Source organism: Emys orbicularis, chromosome 1 (genome assembly GCF_028017835.1).
Source record: "Emys orbicularis isolate rEmyOrb1 chromosome 1, rEmyOrb1.hap1, whole genome shotgun sequence".
NCBI classification, from domain to species: domain Eukaryota; kingdom Metazoa; phylum Chordata; order Testudines; family Emydidae; genus Emys; species Emys orbicularis.
The window spans coordinates 120,809,368-120,830,070 of record NC_088683.1 but is presented as its reverse complement, the minus strand read 5'-3'; the positions used below and the strand labels follow the sequence as shown (position 1 = coordinate 120,830,070).

General features: G+C 40.2%; 1 protein-coding gene across 3 annotated transcripts in view; it reads left to right on the top strand.

Annotated features, from left to right (window-relative positions):
- EPS8 (EGFR pathway substrate 8, signaling adaptor) overlaps nucleotides 1–20,703 on the top strand; it is a 78,382-nt gene that overhangs the window by 18,437 nt on the left and 39,242 nt on the right. For 2 of the 3 annotated variants that reach the window (XM_065411684.1, XM_065411675.1), the window contains exons 3-12: nucleotides 651–718; nucleotides 3,171–3,332; nucleotides 3,541–3,690; nucleotides 5,959–6,041; nucleotides 8,949–9,085; nucleotides 11,986–12,059; nucleotides 12,983–13,109; nucleotides 13,472–13,560; nucleotides 15,591–15,665; nucleotides 19,542–19,690. In XM_065411684.1, the coding sequence (XP_065267756.1) occupies nucleotides 651–718; nucleotides 3,171–3,332; nucleotides 3,541–3,690; nucleotides 5,959–6,041; nucleotides 8,949–9,085; nucleotides 11,986–12,059; nucleotides 12,983–13,109; nucleotides 13,472–13,560; nucleotides 15,591–15,665; nucleotides 19,542–19,690 (1,114 nt within the window). Of the gene's footprint in view, nucleotides 1–650; nucleotides 719–3,170; nucleotides 3,333–3,540; nucleotides 3,691–5,958; nucleotides 6,042–8,948; nucleotides 9,086–11,985; nucleotides 12,060–12,982; nucleotides 13,110–13,471; nucleotides 13,561–15,590; nucleotides 15,666–19,541; nucleotides 19,691–20,703 lie in introns of those variants that run through there. The other variant, XM_065411692.1, reaches the window with a different exon arrangement.

Here is a 20,703-nt window from a genome sequence, read left to right as displayed (position 1 = left end):
GGCAGTTCTGTACTGCATCTTCTGCATTTGTCCTTTCTCAGCCTATTTCTACACCAGTAATTCATTTATTTTGAATATTTGGGAAGAAAGAAAGAAAGGCAAATCAGATTTGTGTGTTTTTAAAATAATTTCTAAAATAGTCAGTCCTGATATTTAAGATATTGATTAGGACTTTTTTCTGCTAATTATTGGGGCTTTTTAGCTATAGAGTAGTAATATATAACAAGGCACACTTGGTTTCATAGTACATTAATGCATATACGAAAAGCCCCAAGCCAGTTTTGCTAGCTACATAAGTGGGAAGTCAAAGATTTAATATTCAAACTTTACAATACCATATTTTCAAACAATACTTAAAATGCCAATAACCTGCTGTATTCTGAATTGTTGTGTTGAGTCTAGCTTTTTGTTTGCCTCCTACTGGCTTTTTTCATGGTATTGTTCATGTGGATATATATTGTGCTCAGGGCTACAATGAGGTGAAGGCTTTTCCTTTTGAGTATGATAAGTAACAGCTTTTCTTTTTCTGCATTTGTATAAAAATATTGTGGGGTATCTGAGACAGGTATCTGAGACACTTTTAAAAGATATAAGCTTCAGCACAACATGGAAGCAGGTGAATAATTACTCTCTTAATTATTATTTTTTAGAGCAAAGAAAGAGTTATGCACGGGACAGTGCCAGCAGCATATCCGAAACTTCACAGTATCATGTGGAGGTAAGACTGAGATTTCCAATTGGAAAAATAGCAAATGCCTGGACACAATTTTTAGGGTAAAATGCAAGGTCTAGTTTACTCTTCCTAGTACAGTTCTACATAATATGCAATGATTTGTTTCCCCCCAAGCAGTGTCCATAGATTTGAAGACATATACATCATCTAAAATGTTTTGCCAGGCAAATGTCACTTTTAGTATAATATACATTTGATTATGTCTTAGATCCTGCAGCTAGACCACAATGGGCTACAATTGTGTCAGTTTTTATGAGCAAAGCAGAATTGCCTGCAGTTACTATTTGGCAGGGGGCAGGGATGTGTCTATGCAAAATCTAGGTGCCTCAGGAAGTGATGTTGATAATTCAATAGGTGATGTGCTTTTCTCCTTGAGCTTGTTGCCTTCTAGTCCTCAGGCACAGTGTTGAGATGCTCTGTGTCACTGAAGCTCCATGTTGGATGATATGGAAAATGGAGGCTTTGATAAAATATCATCATCATCAGAGAGCTCAGACTGGTATTCACAACAGCAGGGGTCTTAACCTCAGGGCTAGCTACATTCTGTTATGATTAATTACGTTCTGCCTACCAAATTCTCCCTACTTTGCAATGCAGAGTTTATCTCTTGCTTCCTGTCCTAAACTGCTGAGCAGAATTACTGTATATTGATGTCGTGTTCTACCCCAGGAGTAAATCCATTTAAATTCTGCAGGGGAGCAAGCATAGGCGCCGACTTCCCCGCTTTCCTGTGGGTGCTTGACCGCCCCTCTACCCCACCCCCACTCCACCCCTTCAATGCCCCTCCCGCCCCACCTCTTCCAACCCCTTCCCCAAAATCCCCGCCCCAACTTTGCCCCCTCCCTGCCCCTATTCCCACTCCGGCTCCACCTCTTCCCTGCCTCCACCCCTGACCGAGCCACATTCCTGCTCCTCCCCATCCCTCCCGGAGCATCCTAATGCTGCCAAACAGATGTTTGGCGGTGGCCGGGCGGGAAACTCTGGGAGGTAGGCGGAGGAGCGGGGACGCAACGTGCTCAGGTGGGGTGGGAGTGGAGGGGAGCTTGGCTGTCAGTGGGTGCAGAGCACCCACTAATTTTTCCCCGTGGGTGCTCCAGCCTCGGAGCACCCACGGAGTCGGCACCTATGGAAGCAAGTCCTGGATGCTCACATATTGTGAGCACTTTGTGATCCTTTGTCATATAAGACAATTTAAAATATAAGACCTCATATTACAGCCTTATTCTGATACGACAGTAGACATTCTGTTGTGTAACCAAGCAGCACTGTTGTGGGACTAAATTAGGTCCTGCCAATGCCATAAATTCACAGTTCCTCATTGTTCAGCTTTAAATTCAGAACCTGTGTAAGTTGTTACATGTTTGATGGTTCTCAGCATCATCTTACATTCTATTGCTCAGATCGCCTTCACAATCTGTTTGCAAAGAAATACTTATGTTGCTTTTGACTCTATGGTTTTGGCTACTTTAGAAATTAAAGTTAGGTATTGGTACTCTATTGGCATAAAGATTACTGCATGTATTTGGAATGCAAGCGTTGCCATGTGAACAATCAGTATAATCTCTTTACTAAATTTTATTTTGCCTTTTGAGTTGTTTAAATTCCCTTTCATTTCTGTGTTAATATTATTTGGTCTTATGCAGCTGCCATATCCACTGTCCTGGTTACACAGTTAATAGGTATACCATTCTGTGTATTTGATGCATTGTTGACATGTTAGAAAAGAAATGTAGCAAAATCATAACTGCAAGGAAATTGGATGGATCCGGAACAATGGCAGTGAGATAATATTTCATTCACAGGCCACTGGTTAAAAATAAAATACATGCCAGGCTGGTAGTGAACAAAATGATACCATAAAATATTTATTTTCTAGTCTATATGAAATGAGTGGCCCATCTATCTAGAAGGTGTCTCTATGAGAAACAAATGAACAACATATCATTGCTATTAGTATGCTAGTTGTCAGCTTTAACAGAAATATGAGGACCTTCCAGGTCAGGGTTGGGGCAAATTAACAGAGTATAGGTCAGCTTCCTGTTGTGCTGCTGCTTGTTTCACTTTCCAGAGGTGCCAGGCTGCTACTTGTCATGCATGGTAAATTAATGTTCTGAGAGTATTTTTTTTTTTTTTTTTTTTTTAATCCTGATTGTGATGCCTGAAAAATGTCAAAATATCCAAGGCAGTTTAACTACTAACAGAATGATAGAGGATAATAAATTGTAGGTTATAGTAGTCAGTTGATTTCTTTAAGTGACATTATAGAATAAAAAATCGTAGCTTATCATCAATGGGATGTGTCATGTATAAAGGCACTCTTTTTTAAATGCATGGCTTGTCATCCTGTTTCCCTACAGTTTAAATACTACAGACATTTGGTTTTGGAAAATGAGTTTTAATGTGTGTACATTTTTTTTACACATGTATCAATCATCAGCACTTGACCACTTTTGTTTTGGACCGGAAAGAGGCTATGATAACAGTGGATGATGGAATAAGAAAGCTGAAATTGCTGGATGCCAAGGGCAAAGTGTGGACTCAAGATATGATTCTTCAAGTGGATGACAAAGCTGTCAGTCTGGTGGACTTAGAATCAAAGGTAGGGTCTGTAAATGGCATTCTTATTTTCAGAAAGGAAGAAGAAGGGAGTCAGCGGGAAAAAGAGTGTCTGAAGGTTTTTTTTATATTATTTTAATTACCGCTGTATTATTTTCATTGTTTGGATGAAATTGCAGCAGCATTTCAGAGATCAAGACTCTGAATTTTTGGTAACCAGAAATGTAAGATTTTTTTTCCCCCCCCTGCAGAATGAACTGGAGAATTTTCCTTTGAGCACAATTCAACATTGCCAAGCTGTGATGAACACGTGCAATTATGATTCTATTCTTGCACTAGTTTGCAAAGAACCAGCCCAAAACAAGCCAGATCTTCATCTTTTCCAATGCGATGAGGTTAAGGTAAAGCAATAATACGGACCCATTGCAGATCGCTTGAATTTCGTAATTTTGTGAGTTGACAGTGAGGAGGAAAATCAATGATACCGCCTCACAAAATGTACTTTGTTCTTTTCTTCTGTCAGTTGTACTTTAACATGAATATATTGATGATACTAAGTTTTCTTAGTATGATGATAAATATACTATAGTATATTCATTAAGGGTAATGATATCTCAGATATGTGAAACCTTAGTAGAATGCACACCCATATAAATCTTTCCTAGAGAGAGCATTTTGGGAGGGTAAGGTTCAAGGCTTAGCTATTAAATTAGGCTCGCAGATCACTGAGGTTTGTGTGTATATGTTAGTAATAGTCACTGGTACTGTTTCTTAAGAAGATGGTGTAAAATAGCTCAAGAGAGTTAATTACAAATTCGTAGAAGCTGATGAGAAATGTTATCTGTTCTTACTGCGTTTTTCCTTTCCATCTATTCCTTTCTCATTGAGCAGTTAAATCTCTTCTACGCACGTGTATTCTCTCCCCCCATGCAGGACATCAAATGATTTGTGCTGAGGCAGACTTCTAGTCACCAGAAGGTGCTGGCGTCATTTATATTGATCAGAGGCTTGGAAGCAAGCAAATAGACTAATATTGGCTTATGCTCTATTAGAAAACTAGAGCGGGAGAGGGGGGAATATTACTAGGTAAGATGGTCAAAACCAAGAGGAAGAGAGATCTTGTTTGCTTCCAGTTAAGATAAGCCAGCAATATTTTAGAGTAAAGAAAATTGTTAAAAGTACTTGACTTTATTTCTAGGATTGTACATCTCAATTTCGGCATGTGCAGTAATATAATTTGTACTGCTTCTTCAAATTCTGATAAGTAATTTCATGTAACTTTTTAATTTTATTTCATAGTAGTTTGTCACCCTATTGTATCCTTTAAAAAAAAAAAAACACTAATCACATGGTAGAGTTTCTTCAAATAAACATTTGGAATGGTTCCAGCGATAGTGATGTGAAGATGACTGGGGTTAATTGTGTGACCAGTGGCATGCTGACAGATCTACTTCTGTTGGTTTTTGCTGCATCTCCACTAGGGGGACTCTGCCAGCATAGCTAAGCCGGCAAAGGCTCTGTAGTGCAGACAAGCTCTGAGATTATATACATTCAGTTTTCAGTTAGTAGTGAAGTTCATACTGAAGGATGTTCCCTGCCCATCTCATTTTTTCCTAATCTTTTTATTGCAATCCCTATTGGTATGTCTACACTGCAGTGTAAGCCCAGGTTCAAATTCAGGATCAAACCTAACCCCGCTTTCACCTACACACATCATGATAACCCAGGGCTCGGATCCAGGGTCCCGGGATCCTGGTAGGGTGGCAGGTATGAGCCTGACTCAAGCCCCACTGGACTTGTACTCGGGGAGTCTGCAAAAAGTATTCCACAATCCTGTGGGCCAACTTTCTTTGTCCTCTGGACAGCCAAGTTTAGTGGACAGTCAAGTTTTCACATGCTACATTACGGACAAAGGGCTAGAGTGGCCACATTTTGGGTACTAGGAATTCTGGGATATGGGTGGTTGTACTCAGGCCCACATAAGGCAGTGTAGATGCTGGAGCTGTCCCAGGTTGGGATCCCGGGTTCAACCATTCCTTTTCTTCTCTTTAGTGCTGTTGCTATTTGTTGATTGATGTGCAATGCCTTTGAATAACATGCTTGAGAAAACTTAACATAATACCATCATCATGTAGGAAAGAAGAAATCATTTGCTCTGGCAATAATTGTTGACTTGAAATAATTACAACTGTTCAGGCACATTTCAGCTTAAATGACATATACACACCAGAAAGACAACTTGGGTGAGGTAATATCTTTTATTAGACCCACTTCTGTTGGTGAGAGAGACAAACTTTTGAACTTCAGAATCCTTCAGCTCTGACCTTTCACCAGCAGAAGTTGCTCCAATAGATGATATTACTTCACCCACCTTGTCTCTCTAATATCCTGGGACCAACCCGGCTACAACAACATTGCAAACGTACACACCAGAACACAGTTTGATATCAAAACACTGATATATGTATCAGCATCCAGACAGTAGCACTGCGTCTCTCTCTCTAACTGTATTGAAAATAAAGTTGAAAGAAAATTCTTTTGATACATATGTTCCTGGACCTAAATGTGTTTCAAAAACAAGCAGGTGGATATTTTTAATCCTATCTATTTAGCCTAGTTAACAACTCAAGTGTTTGGCAGCCAGGTAACATCTGTTTCTGTCCCTGCAGGCTAGCTTTATTCATGAAGATATTGAAAGTGCAATCAGCGACAGCAAAGGGGGGAAACAAAAGAAGAGGCTTGACACGCTCAGGTAAAAACCTTCCAGGTAGTATCAGGAACAGTCTAGTAGAAAGTAATTTAAAATCATCCTTTCTTTTTCTCCCCCATTCTCCTCTTCCCAACTCTACTATTTTTTACTATTTTGTGGTAATCTTCTGGATAGTGTACACCTACCATCAGGGACAACAGTTTGATTTATTTCTCTCTCTCACTGTCTGAATTTACAACTTCTGTTCTTAACTCTCTCCTACTCCAATGTTATACATAACTGTGTTCAGTTGGGAAAATGCTGCCACTTCCTCTAGTGGGTGAGAGGATGTGTTAAGGGTGGGGGAGTGGAGTGCATTGAATTCAGAGAAGATTAATGTCTGATGTTCCTAAAACCTCATGCTTCAAATGGTTACCTGCAGGGGTCAGGACAGGTTTCTTTTGCCCCCTCCAAATGTATTCTGGGTTTTTTTGGTTGTTTGTTTGGTTGGTTCTTTTCTCTGAATCCTCAGAGATGGCCACAGCTGGAGATGGGACACTGGATGGGGTGGGTTGGTGCTGTGAGGAGGTACCAAGCATAGTCTCTTTCAGGTGCTTTCCTGGCTGATTCTTGCTCACACACTCAAGGATCGAACTAATTGCCATATATGGGGCCAGGAGGGAGTTTTTCCCCTAGGTCAGATTGGCAATGGCCTTGAAGGCGTGATTGGGGGATGGGGTAAGCCTTCCTCTGCAGGATGGTATGCAGGTTGCTTGCTAGGATCATCTGCGTATATCTCACTTAATCGATTTCCTGGCATTCTGGGGGCCTCAGGCACTGGTGCACTTCTGTCCCTCCTATTCTCTCCCTGTGGCACATAATAGTCTAGTCTCCGCTGGGCTGTAATAATTCTGGTGGTTAGGTTTAGTGCGCAGGTGCTATGTGCTGTTGGTGGCCTGTGATATACAGGAGGTCAGACTAGATGATCTGCTGGCCTTAAACTCTGATTAATACAGAAGTGAGGTATCATGGGGATTCAGAAACAATAGAGTAGATTTTCAAAGGCGTGAATGAGAGTTAATGGGAGTTTGGCACCTACCTGCCCTTTGTGCCTTTGAAAAAATCTCCAAGTAATGCTTAGCTTTTATAAAAATTTTCATCTGTAGCTCTCAAAACACCGTACAAAGATAATTATATATTAATTTCACCATTGTACTGATGGGGAAAATAGACACAAGTTAATGATCTGGTAGAGGGAGTAAGCAGCATGTTCATGGAGTTCACATATAATAACAAAGGCTTCGAGCTTACAAAGACTCACGCACATGCTTAACTTTACTCATAGGCTTAAAGTTAAATGGCTGCATTTGTGTGTGCAAGACCATGTCTTAAATTAGGAGCAGTTTCCAACAGGTATGAGGACAAAGTAGTAATACCAAAGGACCTGGAAACATTAGAAACAATGCAGAAAATTAAAATAACGAGATTTAGTTTGGAAAAGTGAAAGTCAACGCATCTGGGGGAAAATGATCTGAAATGCAATGTTGTGTGGTAGAACCCAGGAAGCTGTAATGCTATAAAGGCTGCAAAGGCAGACAGTGTATGGCAGATTAGAGTTTGCCATGCGTTATGGCATCATACGTGCAGGCATGAGGTCACAGAGAAAGAAGATAATAGTCCCTCTGTATATGGCACAATCATGACTACTCCAGAAATACTGCATTCAGGCCTGGTCTACACTTAAAACATATACCACCATAACTATGTCGGCTAGAAAAAAAAAATCACACCCCTTAGCCAACATATCTGTGCTGGCAGAACCCCAGTGTAGGCATCACTATAAGGGAGAAGAGTGCTTCTGTCAGTGTAGCTGATGTTAGTCAGGGAGGTGGTGGTATGCAGGCAGGAAAAACTCCTTCTGTTGGCCTACGCTGCAGCAGCTGCACTAGGGGGCTATCCCAGCATAGCCATGCCGAAACAGTATGGACATGGCCTCAGTCTGGATACCAAATTATCCCAAAGATATGGAGAGCAACAAAAAGAATGACTGGAGGTACTAACTTTGGAAGGAAGATTTAATGTTTAATATATTAATCTAGAGACAAATAAAACAGAACACATATTTACCAATATTTGAAGGGTGTGAATAGGAGGAATGAGATAGAATTCAGAGGGGGGGAGAAATAAGGTTAATATGGTGGGGGCGGGGGAGAAACCTGTTGGACAATAAGGTCTCTCAGGCTGCTGAATAGTGTCCCAATGAAAATGATGGAAAGCCCTGTTGCTTGTGGTATTTAAAACTGTACAAGATAAAATGCTAGAAAATGTACTGTAGAGGACAATCCTGCATTTGTAGTGAGCAGAGTCAGACTAAATGTTGGTAGGTTTTTTTTTCCCCACCTCCAAATTCATCATTAAGTTTCATCAGTTCAGCTTTAAGAAATAGGCGGTTGACAGACCCGCTTAGGAAATCATCGGCTTGATAATGAATTTGTGGTGCTCCCTCTTGTCAGCTTACTTCTAATGAAGACTCCAGGCTACCCCACTCTGCATGTGATGGCCTGACGCCTAATATGTCCCAGCCACTAAATTCATCTCTGCTATCGAATTATATAGCCTGGTTGAACATTCTTATGTAGAAAGAGTATAATTCTCCATTAAATCCTATAAGGCTTTTCCATATGACCAAAGGATAGTTTTCTTGGTATCCTTGTGCATGTTTCTCATATGTACTGCGTTAGTGATGCCTAGTATTCATAGAAAGAGTTTATCACAGAGCAGTCTTTCAAGTATGCTCAATTTACTTACAAATGACAGACCTGTGTACTGCTAACTTTTTACGTCTGACAAAGAGTGACATGTCACGTATCTGAGATTTCTCCGTACGCCCACTTGCCTTTTCCAATAACACATTAGAAGGGAGAGCATTTTTTTTCCAAGCTTCATCTCTGGTTTGTTATATTTCTTTAGGATGATTTCCAAAGCTGACAGCTCTATTCCTCCACCTCCAAAAGCGCCCGCTCCTGTTCCCCCAGGTACTGTCACACAGGTGGATGTCAGAAGCCGAGTGGCAGCCTGGTCTGCTTGGGCAGCTGAACAAGGAGACTGTGAGTATTACTGGGAATTGATGGTGTTGGTAATTGAGTGATTGGCAATATTCTGGGCAGTATGTTTGCATGTTGCCAACAAATAAAAAGAATAATTACAAACAGAAGCTCCGTGAAGATTATGGTAATTGAGGCTAAAAATAGAAAAGACCAATTGAATCATCTGCTCCATTCCCAATGGGGCAGATCAGGGCTATTCTCTCTTGAATATCTTCTACTGTTTTGTTCACTCTAGTTTTAAATGCCCCAAGCTGCCACTTCCCTAGAGAGACAATTTGATGATCTAGTAGATTTGGCTGTCAGAACCTGAGCTTTCTCATTTACCCCAACTTTTCCTTTTCTGAATTTGTGTCAAGTATCAGAGGGGTATCCGTGTTAGTCTGTATCCACAAAAACAAGGAGGAGTCCGATGGCACCTTAAAGACTAACAGTTTTTAGTCTTTAAGGTGCCACCAGACTCCTTGTTGTTTTTCTGAATTTGTTTGTTTACTCCATTTCTGTAATATTGAAATACCCAGAATTGAACATGATATTCTAGGCACTGTCTATGAAAGTTAACTGAAGTCTGGCTGCTGCATGGCCTTGCTGATGTGCATAATACTTACTCCACACCATAGTTCAAGGAACTTCGATGATGCTGTGCTCAGTAATAGGGAATTTGCAAGATCAAACCCTTGCATGGTAAATTTCTCAGGGCAACAACCTGACTCTTTTTTTTTTTTTTTTTCTCAGCTAATTACTATGATAAGCTGACTAGGGGGTTGGACTCCACTTCTCTTCATTTTTAAGCAAATGGTGTGGTTAAGTTGGCTGATCATCTTTACAAGTGTAAACAAAAGTGTGTTACAGAAAAATGAATATATGTGATGCATATCTTCTGTGCAGGGCTTCAGATTTTTTACTATAATGGAAAAACATGCTTTCTATCAGAAAAAAATGAAACTATTGCTAATTTGGAAATAATGCAACTACTTTCAGTAGAATAGAGTATGTTTAAAGAATAATTTTGGGTAAATTGAGTTTTTGGAGTTTTTACTTTTAATGGTTTTTTATTAAAATAAAGAAAGCAAAAGAATCCATTATTCATGAAGGTTTTTATCCCATTTTCTGTTTGTTGAATGAAAGTATTCGTTAACAGAGTGTACAACTGTGCAGCACAAAGCAGTTTAAAATGTCCACAGAAAGCAATAATGGTCAGAACATTTTTACATATCACCACACAGCATTATGTGCTACATCAAGCAAAGGCTAATTTGTTCTTTTGTTTGAATTTCTCTTTGTTTAACGGTGTTTGTGGTGGTGTTTTTCGTAAAGTGGACTCTTACTAAATTGTGTTCCTGACAATTATATAATTTTTCTTCTATTTGTGTGGATATTTTCTAAATTGTCGTAACTGAAACCCCCCCGCAGTTAAGTAGATTCCAGTGCCGTAGCCTTTAATGAAACTTATTTTTAAAAATGCAGACTTAGAATGGTTCCCTGTAACATTAAGATTTGCTGTTTTCAAAGAAGAATCACTAACTGAGTCTGCTCTTCCCTACTTGTGCACTATCATCTTATCACATCATTTCCCCTCCTCTCAGCCAACTGTGCCAGCCTCTTCTGCCTAATTTGTCAGTTTCACACAACTGCCCCCATGCCTTTTTCCATTTTGCCCTTTTCATATGGATACTTGAGACCACATCCCTTATCTCCATCCTCCTCAAGACCTACTTCACTGTGATTGCTATCCGAAAACAGTGAAGTAAGGGTGACTAAATGAGGATAATCAACACTTTATTCACTTATAATTAGTCAATTGCATATCCTTGTCTGCAGTCCTCCACTTTGTCATTCTACACAGGAGTAACATAATTTGTGAAGGTATTCAATTGACTTCAGTGGTCCTACTCAGATGCATAAAGCTAAGCACGTGTTTAATTGTTTGCGGGATCAGGACTTGAGATGGTAAATTCTTCAGGGCAGAGGCTGAGTTGGGTATGTTGTGTTTGTACGATGCCTACCACAATGGGGCTTTGTTCCAAACTGGCCCCTCGAGGTGCTAATGCAATATAAATTAATAATAATAATGAGGCTTTGAGTTGATTAACTCTCACTCAATTGTAACTTGAGCCTGTTTTATTCTGTTTAAAAGCAATATTTTGAGGAGTTTCCCCTTGTGTTCAGTAAAAACAAAATTAAAGCCCCAGTTATTACAGTGGTGGACACTTAAGAAATGGGAACAATATTGACTGGATTTTAAAAAAAAATAGCCCAAAGAAAAAACAAACCTTAAACAGGTCATCTGTTTGTATTTTCTACAAATACAAAATAAATCTGCCCACAGAGATTCTTCATCTCTCCATGCCATTTTTGAATCGTAAAGTTTTTTTTTTTTTTTAAAGACATAAGTTCGAGTGCAGTACAGTAGTTTCAGGTAGATCATGTTTTAAATCAGGTATTAAAATGCTTCTTCAAGGGAAACATTAGCATACGTCTCATTTGTCCCTCATTTTCATGAACATCACTTGTCTTAATTGCAAAGTTAACTATGCTCCATGCAAATTTGATGTCCCCTCCCTTTTTTAGTGTTGCAGATGATTTACATCAGAAAGAAGGATTCATGAAATCAAAGTTGTAGAAAGAGTTATTTTGCACCAAAGGAAGGAATCTCACAGCATTTTAAGTTGCTTGCATAAATATATATTTTATATTTTGACCCTCTTGTTTTGGGGTTTTTATTGCACATTGTGTGTTACACATTTGGGCCTCAGCAGGTTGAGAGGTATGAACATTTTAGTCTTCCTTGCACTTCTGGCACGGTGGTTCCATATGTAAGATTAGTATATATGAAGCTTTGGCTCTTAGTTTCTCATATCCTTTACTTTGTATGTCTCATCTTTCCTCCCCGCCGCCTGTAGTTGAAAAACCCAGACAGTTCCATGAGCATGAAGAAACAGCTGAGATGATGGCAGCAAGGATTGACAGAGATGTTGTAAGTTAAGATACATGTTTGTGTGCAGTATTGTTCAGTGTTCTTGAAATGTTGGATGGTTGCTTCATGAACAGGAAGAGCCTTTTTCACAGGCAAAACACAGTTCTTGGTGAGAGTTTGCCAGTCATGCCAAACTGTGTGATAGACTTATAAGGGGCACAAAAAAGGACTGAAATAAGACCATCAAGATCAGATTCAGTTCTGTCCTGTGGAGAATTTGAACTGTAGGTATGAGATGTGAGTGCACTAAGACCTTGATTCAGGATAGCACTTCAGCATGTGCTTAAATCCCTTTTAAATCAATGTACCTTCAACACATGCTTAAAGTTAAGCATACTGACATGTTCTTCCCTGAATAATGATGGACCTAAGCAAGTGCTTGAGCTTTCCTGAACTGGGGCATGTACCTTTCCCCCACTTGGTCTCCTCTGGTACTCTTATGCATTGAAAGGAATTTTTCACATTCATCAAAGAACGTCACATCTACTGGAAAGTGCAACCCTGCATTTCAGCAAGTAATAGCTGTAATACTTTGTTTTAGCAGAGAATATGAAATTACAGTTGTTAGAAAATGGCTCAATAGCATCGCAGGGAAAATTATGTTTTAACAAAATTTCTGCATGTGCTGCGTGGGAGAAACATAGTATGTGACTCCAAGCTAATTAAATGCAAAATTTAATAATCTCAATACTTATCTTTAAAAGCTTTTAATGATCACAACTATTGAAAATAGAGCAAAATGAGAGCTTGAGAAAGTTGTAAATGTCAGACATACGATGAATCTACATAGGCAGTACTTCCTGGAATTAATAATGAGCATAGGAGACTGCTGCTAGGATGCTGTAAATTACAACAAAATAAGTAAATGACTAGCTGTGCTACAGATTAGACAGAGGCATTAATGTTGTTCATCTCTTCTGCAGCAAATTCTGAACCATATTTTGGATGACATTGAATATTTTGTTACCAAACTTCAAAAAGCTGCTGAAGCATTTGCTGAACTTTCAAAGAGAAAGAAAACCAAGAAGAATAAAAAGAAAGGACCTGGAGGTAAGAGTTGTTTTTCCTCCCATCCCCCAGGTCTTTTTATTGCCTTGTTCTTTAAAAGTCATTCGTGTAGCTAGTGAATGTGGTTTTGTTTTTCTTATTGCATTGCTTTGTGGTTTTGTTGTTACTCATTCAGTTTAATTGGACAAGTCACTTTGTTTCCCTTGGCTTAGGTCTGGACATACACTGAGATCTACAAAAAATTGGGTTCTAGTCCTGCTCCCCTTCCTCATGAGAGCAAGTCCTATTGTCATCCTTCTCTGGAAGTCAATGGGAGAAAAGGCAACAGAGCTAGCCTATGTTAGTAAATATACATGTCCCGAATTACCATAATATCTTTTTTTTTTTTTCATTTTGTTCTCTAGAGGGGGTTCTCACTCTTCGTGCAAAGCCACCACCTCCAGATGAATTTGTTGACTGTTTTCAAAAATTCAAGCATGGCTTTAACCTTCTGGTAAGTAGCTGCCAGCAGCTGAGGCTCCACAGGGCAGGCAGGGGCGACTTTTCCTAGCTTGTTTGAAGTCAGATACAGCATACTCTTTCCCTGCTGCTACAAATTGGCTCTGAGTGCACCTTGATGTGTCACTTTCACCCACGCATTTTCAGATATCGCCAGTCACCTCCTGTGCTAGAAATGTTTTTGAAGTTTCTGATTGTGCAGGTGGAAGTGTGGGAGAAAGGTAGATTTGCCTTTTTATTTTAAAATCCGGTTTCTCCGATTGCTCCGGTTACTAACAGGTGGTTGTGCTCATGGCACCTCTGCTCCCCAGAGGCACCTCTTTGGAATAGACCCCAGACAGCTCTCTCCTTCCTCTGGAATGGTGACCACGCTGTCATGCTTTCCCCTGGGCTCTCTACAAGGCCTTCTCCTCAGTAGAGAATTTTGGCCTAACAACTCCCTAGCACATCTGCAACCCAGCACACATCCACGCACATGGTTGCTAGTGACTGCGCACAGATGTTTGTGTCACTTTTGGGAATGCCTTCTTTTGGGTGAGACTAGTCCTGTGTGTCACTCTCAGCTGTTGCAGCGCCTCTAGAGGCAGCAAGCCTCATATTGCACCGTCAACAGAGTTATTAGTCCTACTAGCGTAATCCCACATTGCATCCAGTAACGGCCAAGCTGCTTTACTGTAGCCCTGAGAGATGGTGCCTGATTGATTTTTGTCTTCAAACTCCCTATTCAGGCCAGGGCTAAAAGCAGTGGCTTTTTGACGGGTTTCATTTCTGCGCAGGGCTGCAGTCCCAATCTCCAAAACACTCCTCCCGCCCCCCCGAGCAGCAGAGACTTTACAATGGTGCCATATGACTGGAGAAGTGGTAACAATAATAATAATAATAAAGTTTAACCCTTTTACATTCAAAGTGTTAACTGGTTTCTAGAGAGGTTTGTTAGGAAAATGTACAGCTCACTCTTGTTTGCTCGCCAGCCTCCACAGCTGTGCTCTTTATTTAGCTTTTCAGTTGTGCTTGTCAGATTCTTTATGCTCATTACCACCGTTAAATATACTAAACAACATGGGTCAAATAGGCCATAAAGAGAGACTTCTCTTACAAACCTCACTACCCTCAGAGTGCTCCATCCTGTGGTCATCTCTTGCCCTAAACATCACTAGCCATTGGCAGCCAGTGCTGCCAACTCAGGTACCCACTTTTGGCATCTTCTCCTCAATATGCCCCAGAGCGTCACTGGGAAATCTTAATTTCCTGTGTGCCCCCCTTCAACTATTGGCTTTTTACTTCAGTGGCTGTGACAGCAGTGCCAGTGGGAGAACCTGTCCTCCTCCTCCAATAACTGAGCCAATCAGCTTTCTTCTATTTCTCCTTGGGGAAATGAAATCCCACGGAAGGGGGGGTTGTGCTTCAGGAGGTATTTGTAAGGGTTGAGAAGGCTACAGGGAAAGTGCCCCTACATCACATGCTCTGCAACCACAGTTGTTGGACTTGAAGCAGGAATTAATTCAGGGAAGTTCTATGGCCTGTGTTATACAGGAGGTCAGACTAGATGATCGCAGTGGTCCCTTCTGGCCTCAAAATCTATGAACCACTGACACTTTTGTTGGGAAGTGGGAGTGGGTCTCCACCATCTCCATGCCCTTGTGTCTGAGGACGCCAGGCTGAACACAGTAACGGTGCCTTAGTTGAAGCCTACGTAACATTTTCTTCTCCTGATCCCCACATTCAGCAGCTCTTCCCCAAGGACACCGTAAAATCCTCTGCACCAGCATCTTTGGTCAACTGTAAGATATACTGTGCTAATCAGCTCTATAGTTTATGGGATGCTTGTGTGATCTCTTCTTCCCAAAGGATAAGTGACCCATATTTTTGTCAGCCTTTGACATCCTATATATAAATGCAGAAATAAATATGACCTGCACTTTAATTCCATAACTAAGGTTCTTTCTTTTAAAGGATGATTCTACCATGTACTATTCAATTGTCATAGAAGTTACCAATTTGTTTTTTCTCTTTTCCCCCCCTCAGGCTAAATTAAAGTCCCACATCCAGAACCCTAGTGCACCCGAATTGGTTCATTTTCTGTTTACACCATTAAATATGGTAAGATTTGATCTTCAATGTGTCCTTCAGACCTGCTTTGTTTAAATGCTCGAGAACCCTTTAAAATATGAGGCTAAAATTTTATTGTTAATGATGACAGGTTATGGGGAAAAATCACTTATTTATTTTAGAACTAGAACATATTTAGAAAATCAGGATGTTAATTTTGTTTATATATCCATTCCCTCATTTAAATAAATCCACTTAGCTAAATTGTCCTTTTTCTAAAGTGTGTGTGTGTGTGTATGTATATATATGTGTGTGTGTGTGTGTGTGTGTGTGTGTGTATATATATATATATATATATATATATATATATATACACACACACACACACACACATATGCATATTTACATTTTGCTTTTACTGATTTGTTTCTTAGCATTAAAAAAGAAAAACAAAACTAATACCTCATATTTACACAAAGTGGAAGGAAAATTAAATACATACACACCGGAGTGAGGAATAGACAGCATTTACAGGAGAGTTAAATGCTTTTGATCATGGCAATACAAAGATACACATCACCTTGTATCTAAAACCCAAGAAGCTAAATAGTATTAGAAGAGTAATTGTCAAAAGTGGGTCCAAATTTCAGATGGTAGATGAAGAGCATAATGATAAGACTATCCAGCCCCAATAGCTTGTTGTGCATCTTGTATCCAGATTGCATTGACCAATCACAGTAATGTTAGCTTTTCAATGGTCTTCTAATAAACATTTTATACTTATAAACAGTAGCATAACTGTCTTGTACTCAAACATTCCGTAGTGTTGAAGTGTTTAGTCTACATATTCAGTGGAATGTCCCTTTCTTGTGGTCCGTATGCGTCCAAACTCTGGGCTTTATAAAGAAGATTGTGGGCTAATTAGTTGAGTTTTACTTCATATGCACACTCATTACGCACAAAAAACTATGTGAAAAGAATATTATTAAGGTTGCAAAGAAAAGTACTCGAAAGTTAGGAAATGCCAGAATTAAATTTGCTGATGGAACCTAAAATCAGCTCCCTTTTGCATATGTGTTCTGACACTGTCTTTAATCCCATACTACTTTTTTCCACAGGACCCCTGCCTTATTCATTGCACAGAATGAATGGAGCACACTTAGTAAGGGGCTATTGAATATTTTTTTCCCCTCGTTGTTCAATGTGTGGTCCCAGGCCTTATTTACTGCACACGATTCAAAACCTGCTCGGAAGTCAGATTTATTAATTTCCTCATGGGCTTTTCTATGGTACTCATCACTGTAGCATCTGAGTACTTCACAAACCATTTCACAACTCCCCTGCAAAATGAGGTGGTATTTTCTAGATGGAGAGCTGAGACACAGAGAAGTTAAGGTCAAAGCAGCCACTAATTTTATGTGTCCAATTTGAGACACCTCGGACCTGTTTTTTCAGATTACTTAGGGCTTGTCTTCACTACCTGCCTGGATCGGCGGGTAGAAATCGATCTCTCGGGGATCAAATTATCGCGTCTCGTCGGGACGCGACAATCGATCCCCGAATCGACACGCGTACTCCACCAGCCCGGGTAGTAGTAAGCGCCGTCGACGGGGGAGCCGCGGCGGTCGATTTGCCGCCGTTCTCACAGCGGGGTAAGTCGGATCAGATACGTCGAATTCAGCTACGCTATTTGCGTAGCTGAATTTGCGTATCTTAAATCGATCCCCTCCCCCCCCCACCCAGTGTAGACCTAGCCTTAGCAGCAGTTCATATGTTCAAAGCACTGCTCCCATTCACTTCAGTTGCAGCTGTGAGTGTTCAGCACTGCTGTAAATCAGATCCCAGGGTCTCAAGTCAGGCACCCAGAAAATGGGGAATGCACAGTGAGTGATCCCTGTGAAAAGTTTGGTTTAAGTGATATCACATGGGAACTCTGTGGCAGAGGTAGAGTCCAGTTTTCCAGGGTATTATTCAACTGCCTGAACCATGAGATCGTCATTTCTGTTCCTGCAGTCCCCTGCTTCATTCAGCCTAAGTCCCATGCCTGTTTTTTCATTTGTTGCTCTTCGTAATCATTTGCCTATTGGGCTCAGTGGCTCCTCCACTCTAAGGGAGTGGCCGTTTGTTTTGGGCAGGCCTCGGCCTGTCCATCCCAGTTACCCCCAATAGGCACTCACCTCCCAACTTCAACAACAAACGAGGGAGATGTCCTATAAACAACAGTCTCTTGAGCTGCACAGCCCTGATTCAACCTAGAGCAGGTCCATCATGTACACTGAGTGAGCCAGGGGTCCTGTGTATGTGTGTGTGTGTGGGGGGGAAGGGGGCGAGGGAGGAAGTATGTGATCATGCAATTAAGGATTGTATCCTAGTGCATGTGCACAGTAGGAGCTGAGAGTGGATGGAACATGGCTAATGCTCATGAAATCTTTGGAGAGTTTAGCTTGAAGAGTTTAGCTGCTAAATTCGAAGAAGTTTTTATGAGCATGTGCGAAATGAGAGATTTCAAAGGCTTATAATTTGGCCAACCATGGGTAGATTTTCATAGGAACAGCAAAAGGCCAGATGCAAAGACCACCTCCCTTGCTAAATTCCTGCTCCAAAGCACAGGGGTGCTAGAGCGTCTCAAAATCATTTTTTTTTTTTTTGACATGGGCAAAAAAACAAGTTTCCCTACCCCTACTCTTGGAAACTGCTGAACCATTTTGGGTGAAAATTTCCCCCCTTCCCCACAAAAAAATCAAAACAACAAAACACCACATGAGCCCTGAAGCAGACACCTGGCATGGAAAATTTCAGTTCAAACACTTAGCCTGGTAAAGTTATAAGCTACTGAAAACAGGGTCTTATCATGGGAAGTATTGAGTAACCTTAATAATAGGTAGTCCCCTTCCCCTCTGTAGTTTTTTATTGGCTCTTTCTCCACAGTCTTCTATCATGTTCCTGCTGCTTTTCATACCCCCTTTTCTCCCCAATCCCTGTTTCTTCCCTGTGTTCCCCATTTATTCCTATCCTTGTTTACTCTTTGTTTTTCACCAAACATGCCCCAGTCATCAATCTTGACCCTTCTTTCACTTTTTCCCCCTTGGCTCTGGTGCTAGTTGCCTTGTACACCTGATCATATTACTTAACTGATTTGGATTATTCTGAATGGGTGGTTGGGCTCCCTCGTGGAACGCCATGCATCATCTTTACATTGCTTCATGACAGAATTTTTACACAGATCCATTACACAGAAGTCTGAACTTTCCTTTACTATATTGAACCTTTGACCTGCCCTAGACAAGATGGGCTGGAAGGACACTTCAGTCATCATCATTTTCAGCTTGTCTACACATAGAAGTTGTATTAGTTTAACTTAAATTGGTTTAATTAAACTAGTTCAACTTTTGTGTGAGATCTCTTGTATATCTGTTTAAACCTGGCTTATAGAAATTTAGCTTGCATCAGTAAATTTACAGGCACAAGCTCAACTGATATGAGCCAGTTTAAACAGATATAAGAGTGTCTGCACACAAAATTGAACTGGTTTGACTAAAAGGTGTGGTTTTATACTGATTTTGAGCTTGTGTACACAGTGGGCATCAGAGGCGTGTAAATTGTAGAGCGCTCCAACATATCACTCTTTAAATCCCCATGGTGTGCAGTAAATGTGCCCAGGTGCACTTTGATATAGTCCCAACAAATAGGACTACATCAAAGTGCTCTAGGTGTACACTACTGCCTTCTGTATACAAGCCCTTAATTAAACAGGTATAACTTTGTGTGTAGATCAGACTTTGGTCTTGTATCCGGCAAAAGCCACCAATATAGAGTGGGTAGCCTAGAATTCTTACTGCTTTACATTTTATATGGTTTATTGTTAGAATTGATTCTCTGTTACCCCTCAATACAATAAATAGTCCTTTAAAAAAAATCTTGATTTAGGTTGTGCAGGCAACTGGAGGTCCAGAGCTCGCTGGTACGGTACTCAGCCCTCTCCTAACAAAGGATACCATAGATTTCTTGCGTTACACTATCAGTAGCGAGGAAGGCCAACTATGGATGTCATTGGGTGACACGTGGACCAAAGCCAGGTACGAAAATATCTTCGCTGATTTTATAGATGATCTTTGAATATATATTTGGATTTATTATCATAGTCTGTATCGACCAAAGAAGCAAACTCCCCTTTAGTAGTCTACATTTTTGCTTGCTTTGAGCCTGATTCAACTCCAATTAAAGTCAGTGGAAAGACTCCCATTGATCTCAATGGGAGTTGGACAGGGCCCTTTAAGAATATGAAAGGACGTGGAAGAATGGGGACAATTACAAACATTGATTTTATTCTGTCTGTGATATTGGGAGGATGGGGCTTAATTACATATTCTCTTGCCCACCTTCTCTCTGAATGGTCCTTTCCATTCTTTTTCTCCTTCTATCGTCATTTGGTCATCAACCAGCTGGACTCAATTAAAAATCTATTTCAAGGGTAGTGCAGCATTTAGTAACAACTACAACAAAATTATATAAATAGAATTAAAAAGCAATTTGTACTTTGAACATCCCACAGATTATTAAAAGCAGAGACTTGCAATGATTTTTAATGCCTCAGAAGCATCTTTATAGTCTGTAAGAAAAAGATTAAATTTTTTAAGAAGTGTCATTGAGTGAATGATTGAATCGCACTGAAGATCTACCCTTAAGGGATCCTAAATTGTGAAATAATAGATTCAGCTGTGCTTATGGTTAGGGACTCACAAAAGATGTGACCTTTTCATGTTGCTTGTGAACTGTAGTGTATATAAATATAACAAGTTTATCTAATTACTTTTATGGTCTTGGGCTTACACAAAAGCCTTGCAAACAGAACTTCTAAAAAACCTGGGATGAATCAAGTATCTCTTAAACCTGTGGCCCTTTGAGGTGATGGTGATGATCAATAAGCGTGTCCATTCTTTTTGAATTTACTCATCCACCCACTCAGAGATCAGATCAAATGACTAACCCTCAATCTACATAATTAAAAAATACTGAATTTATTACTGGTAAAAACTGCTGAATTGACTGCTCTGGAATCTGAAGGCCACAGGATAGCTGATGAACATCC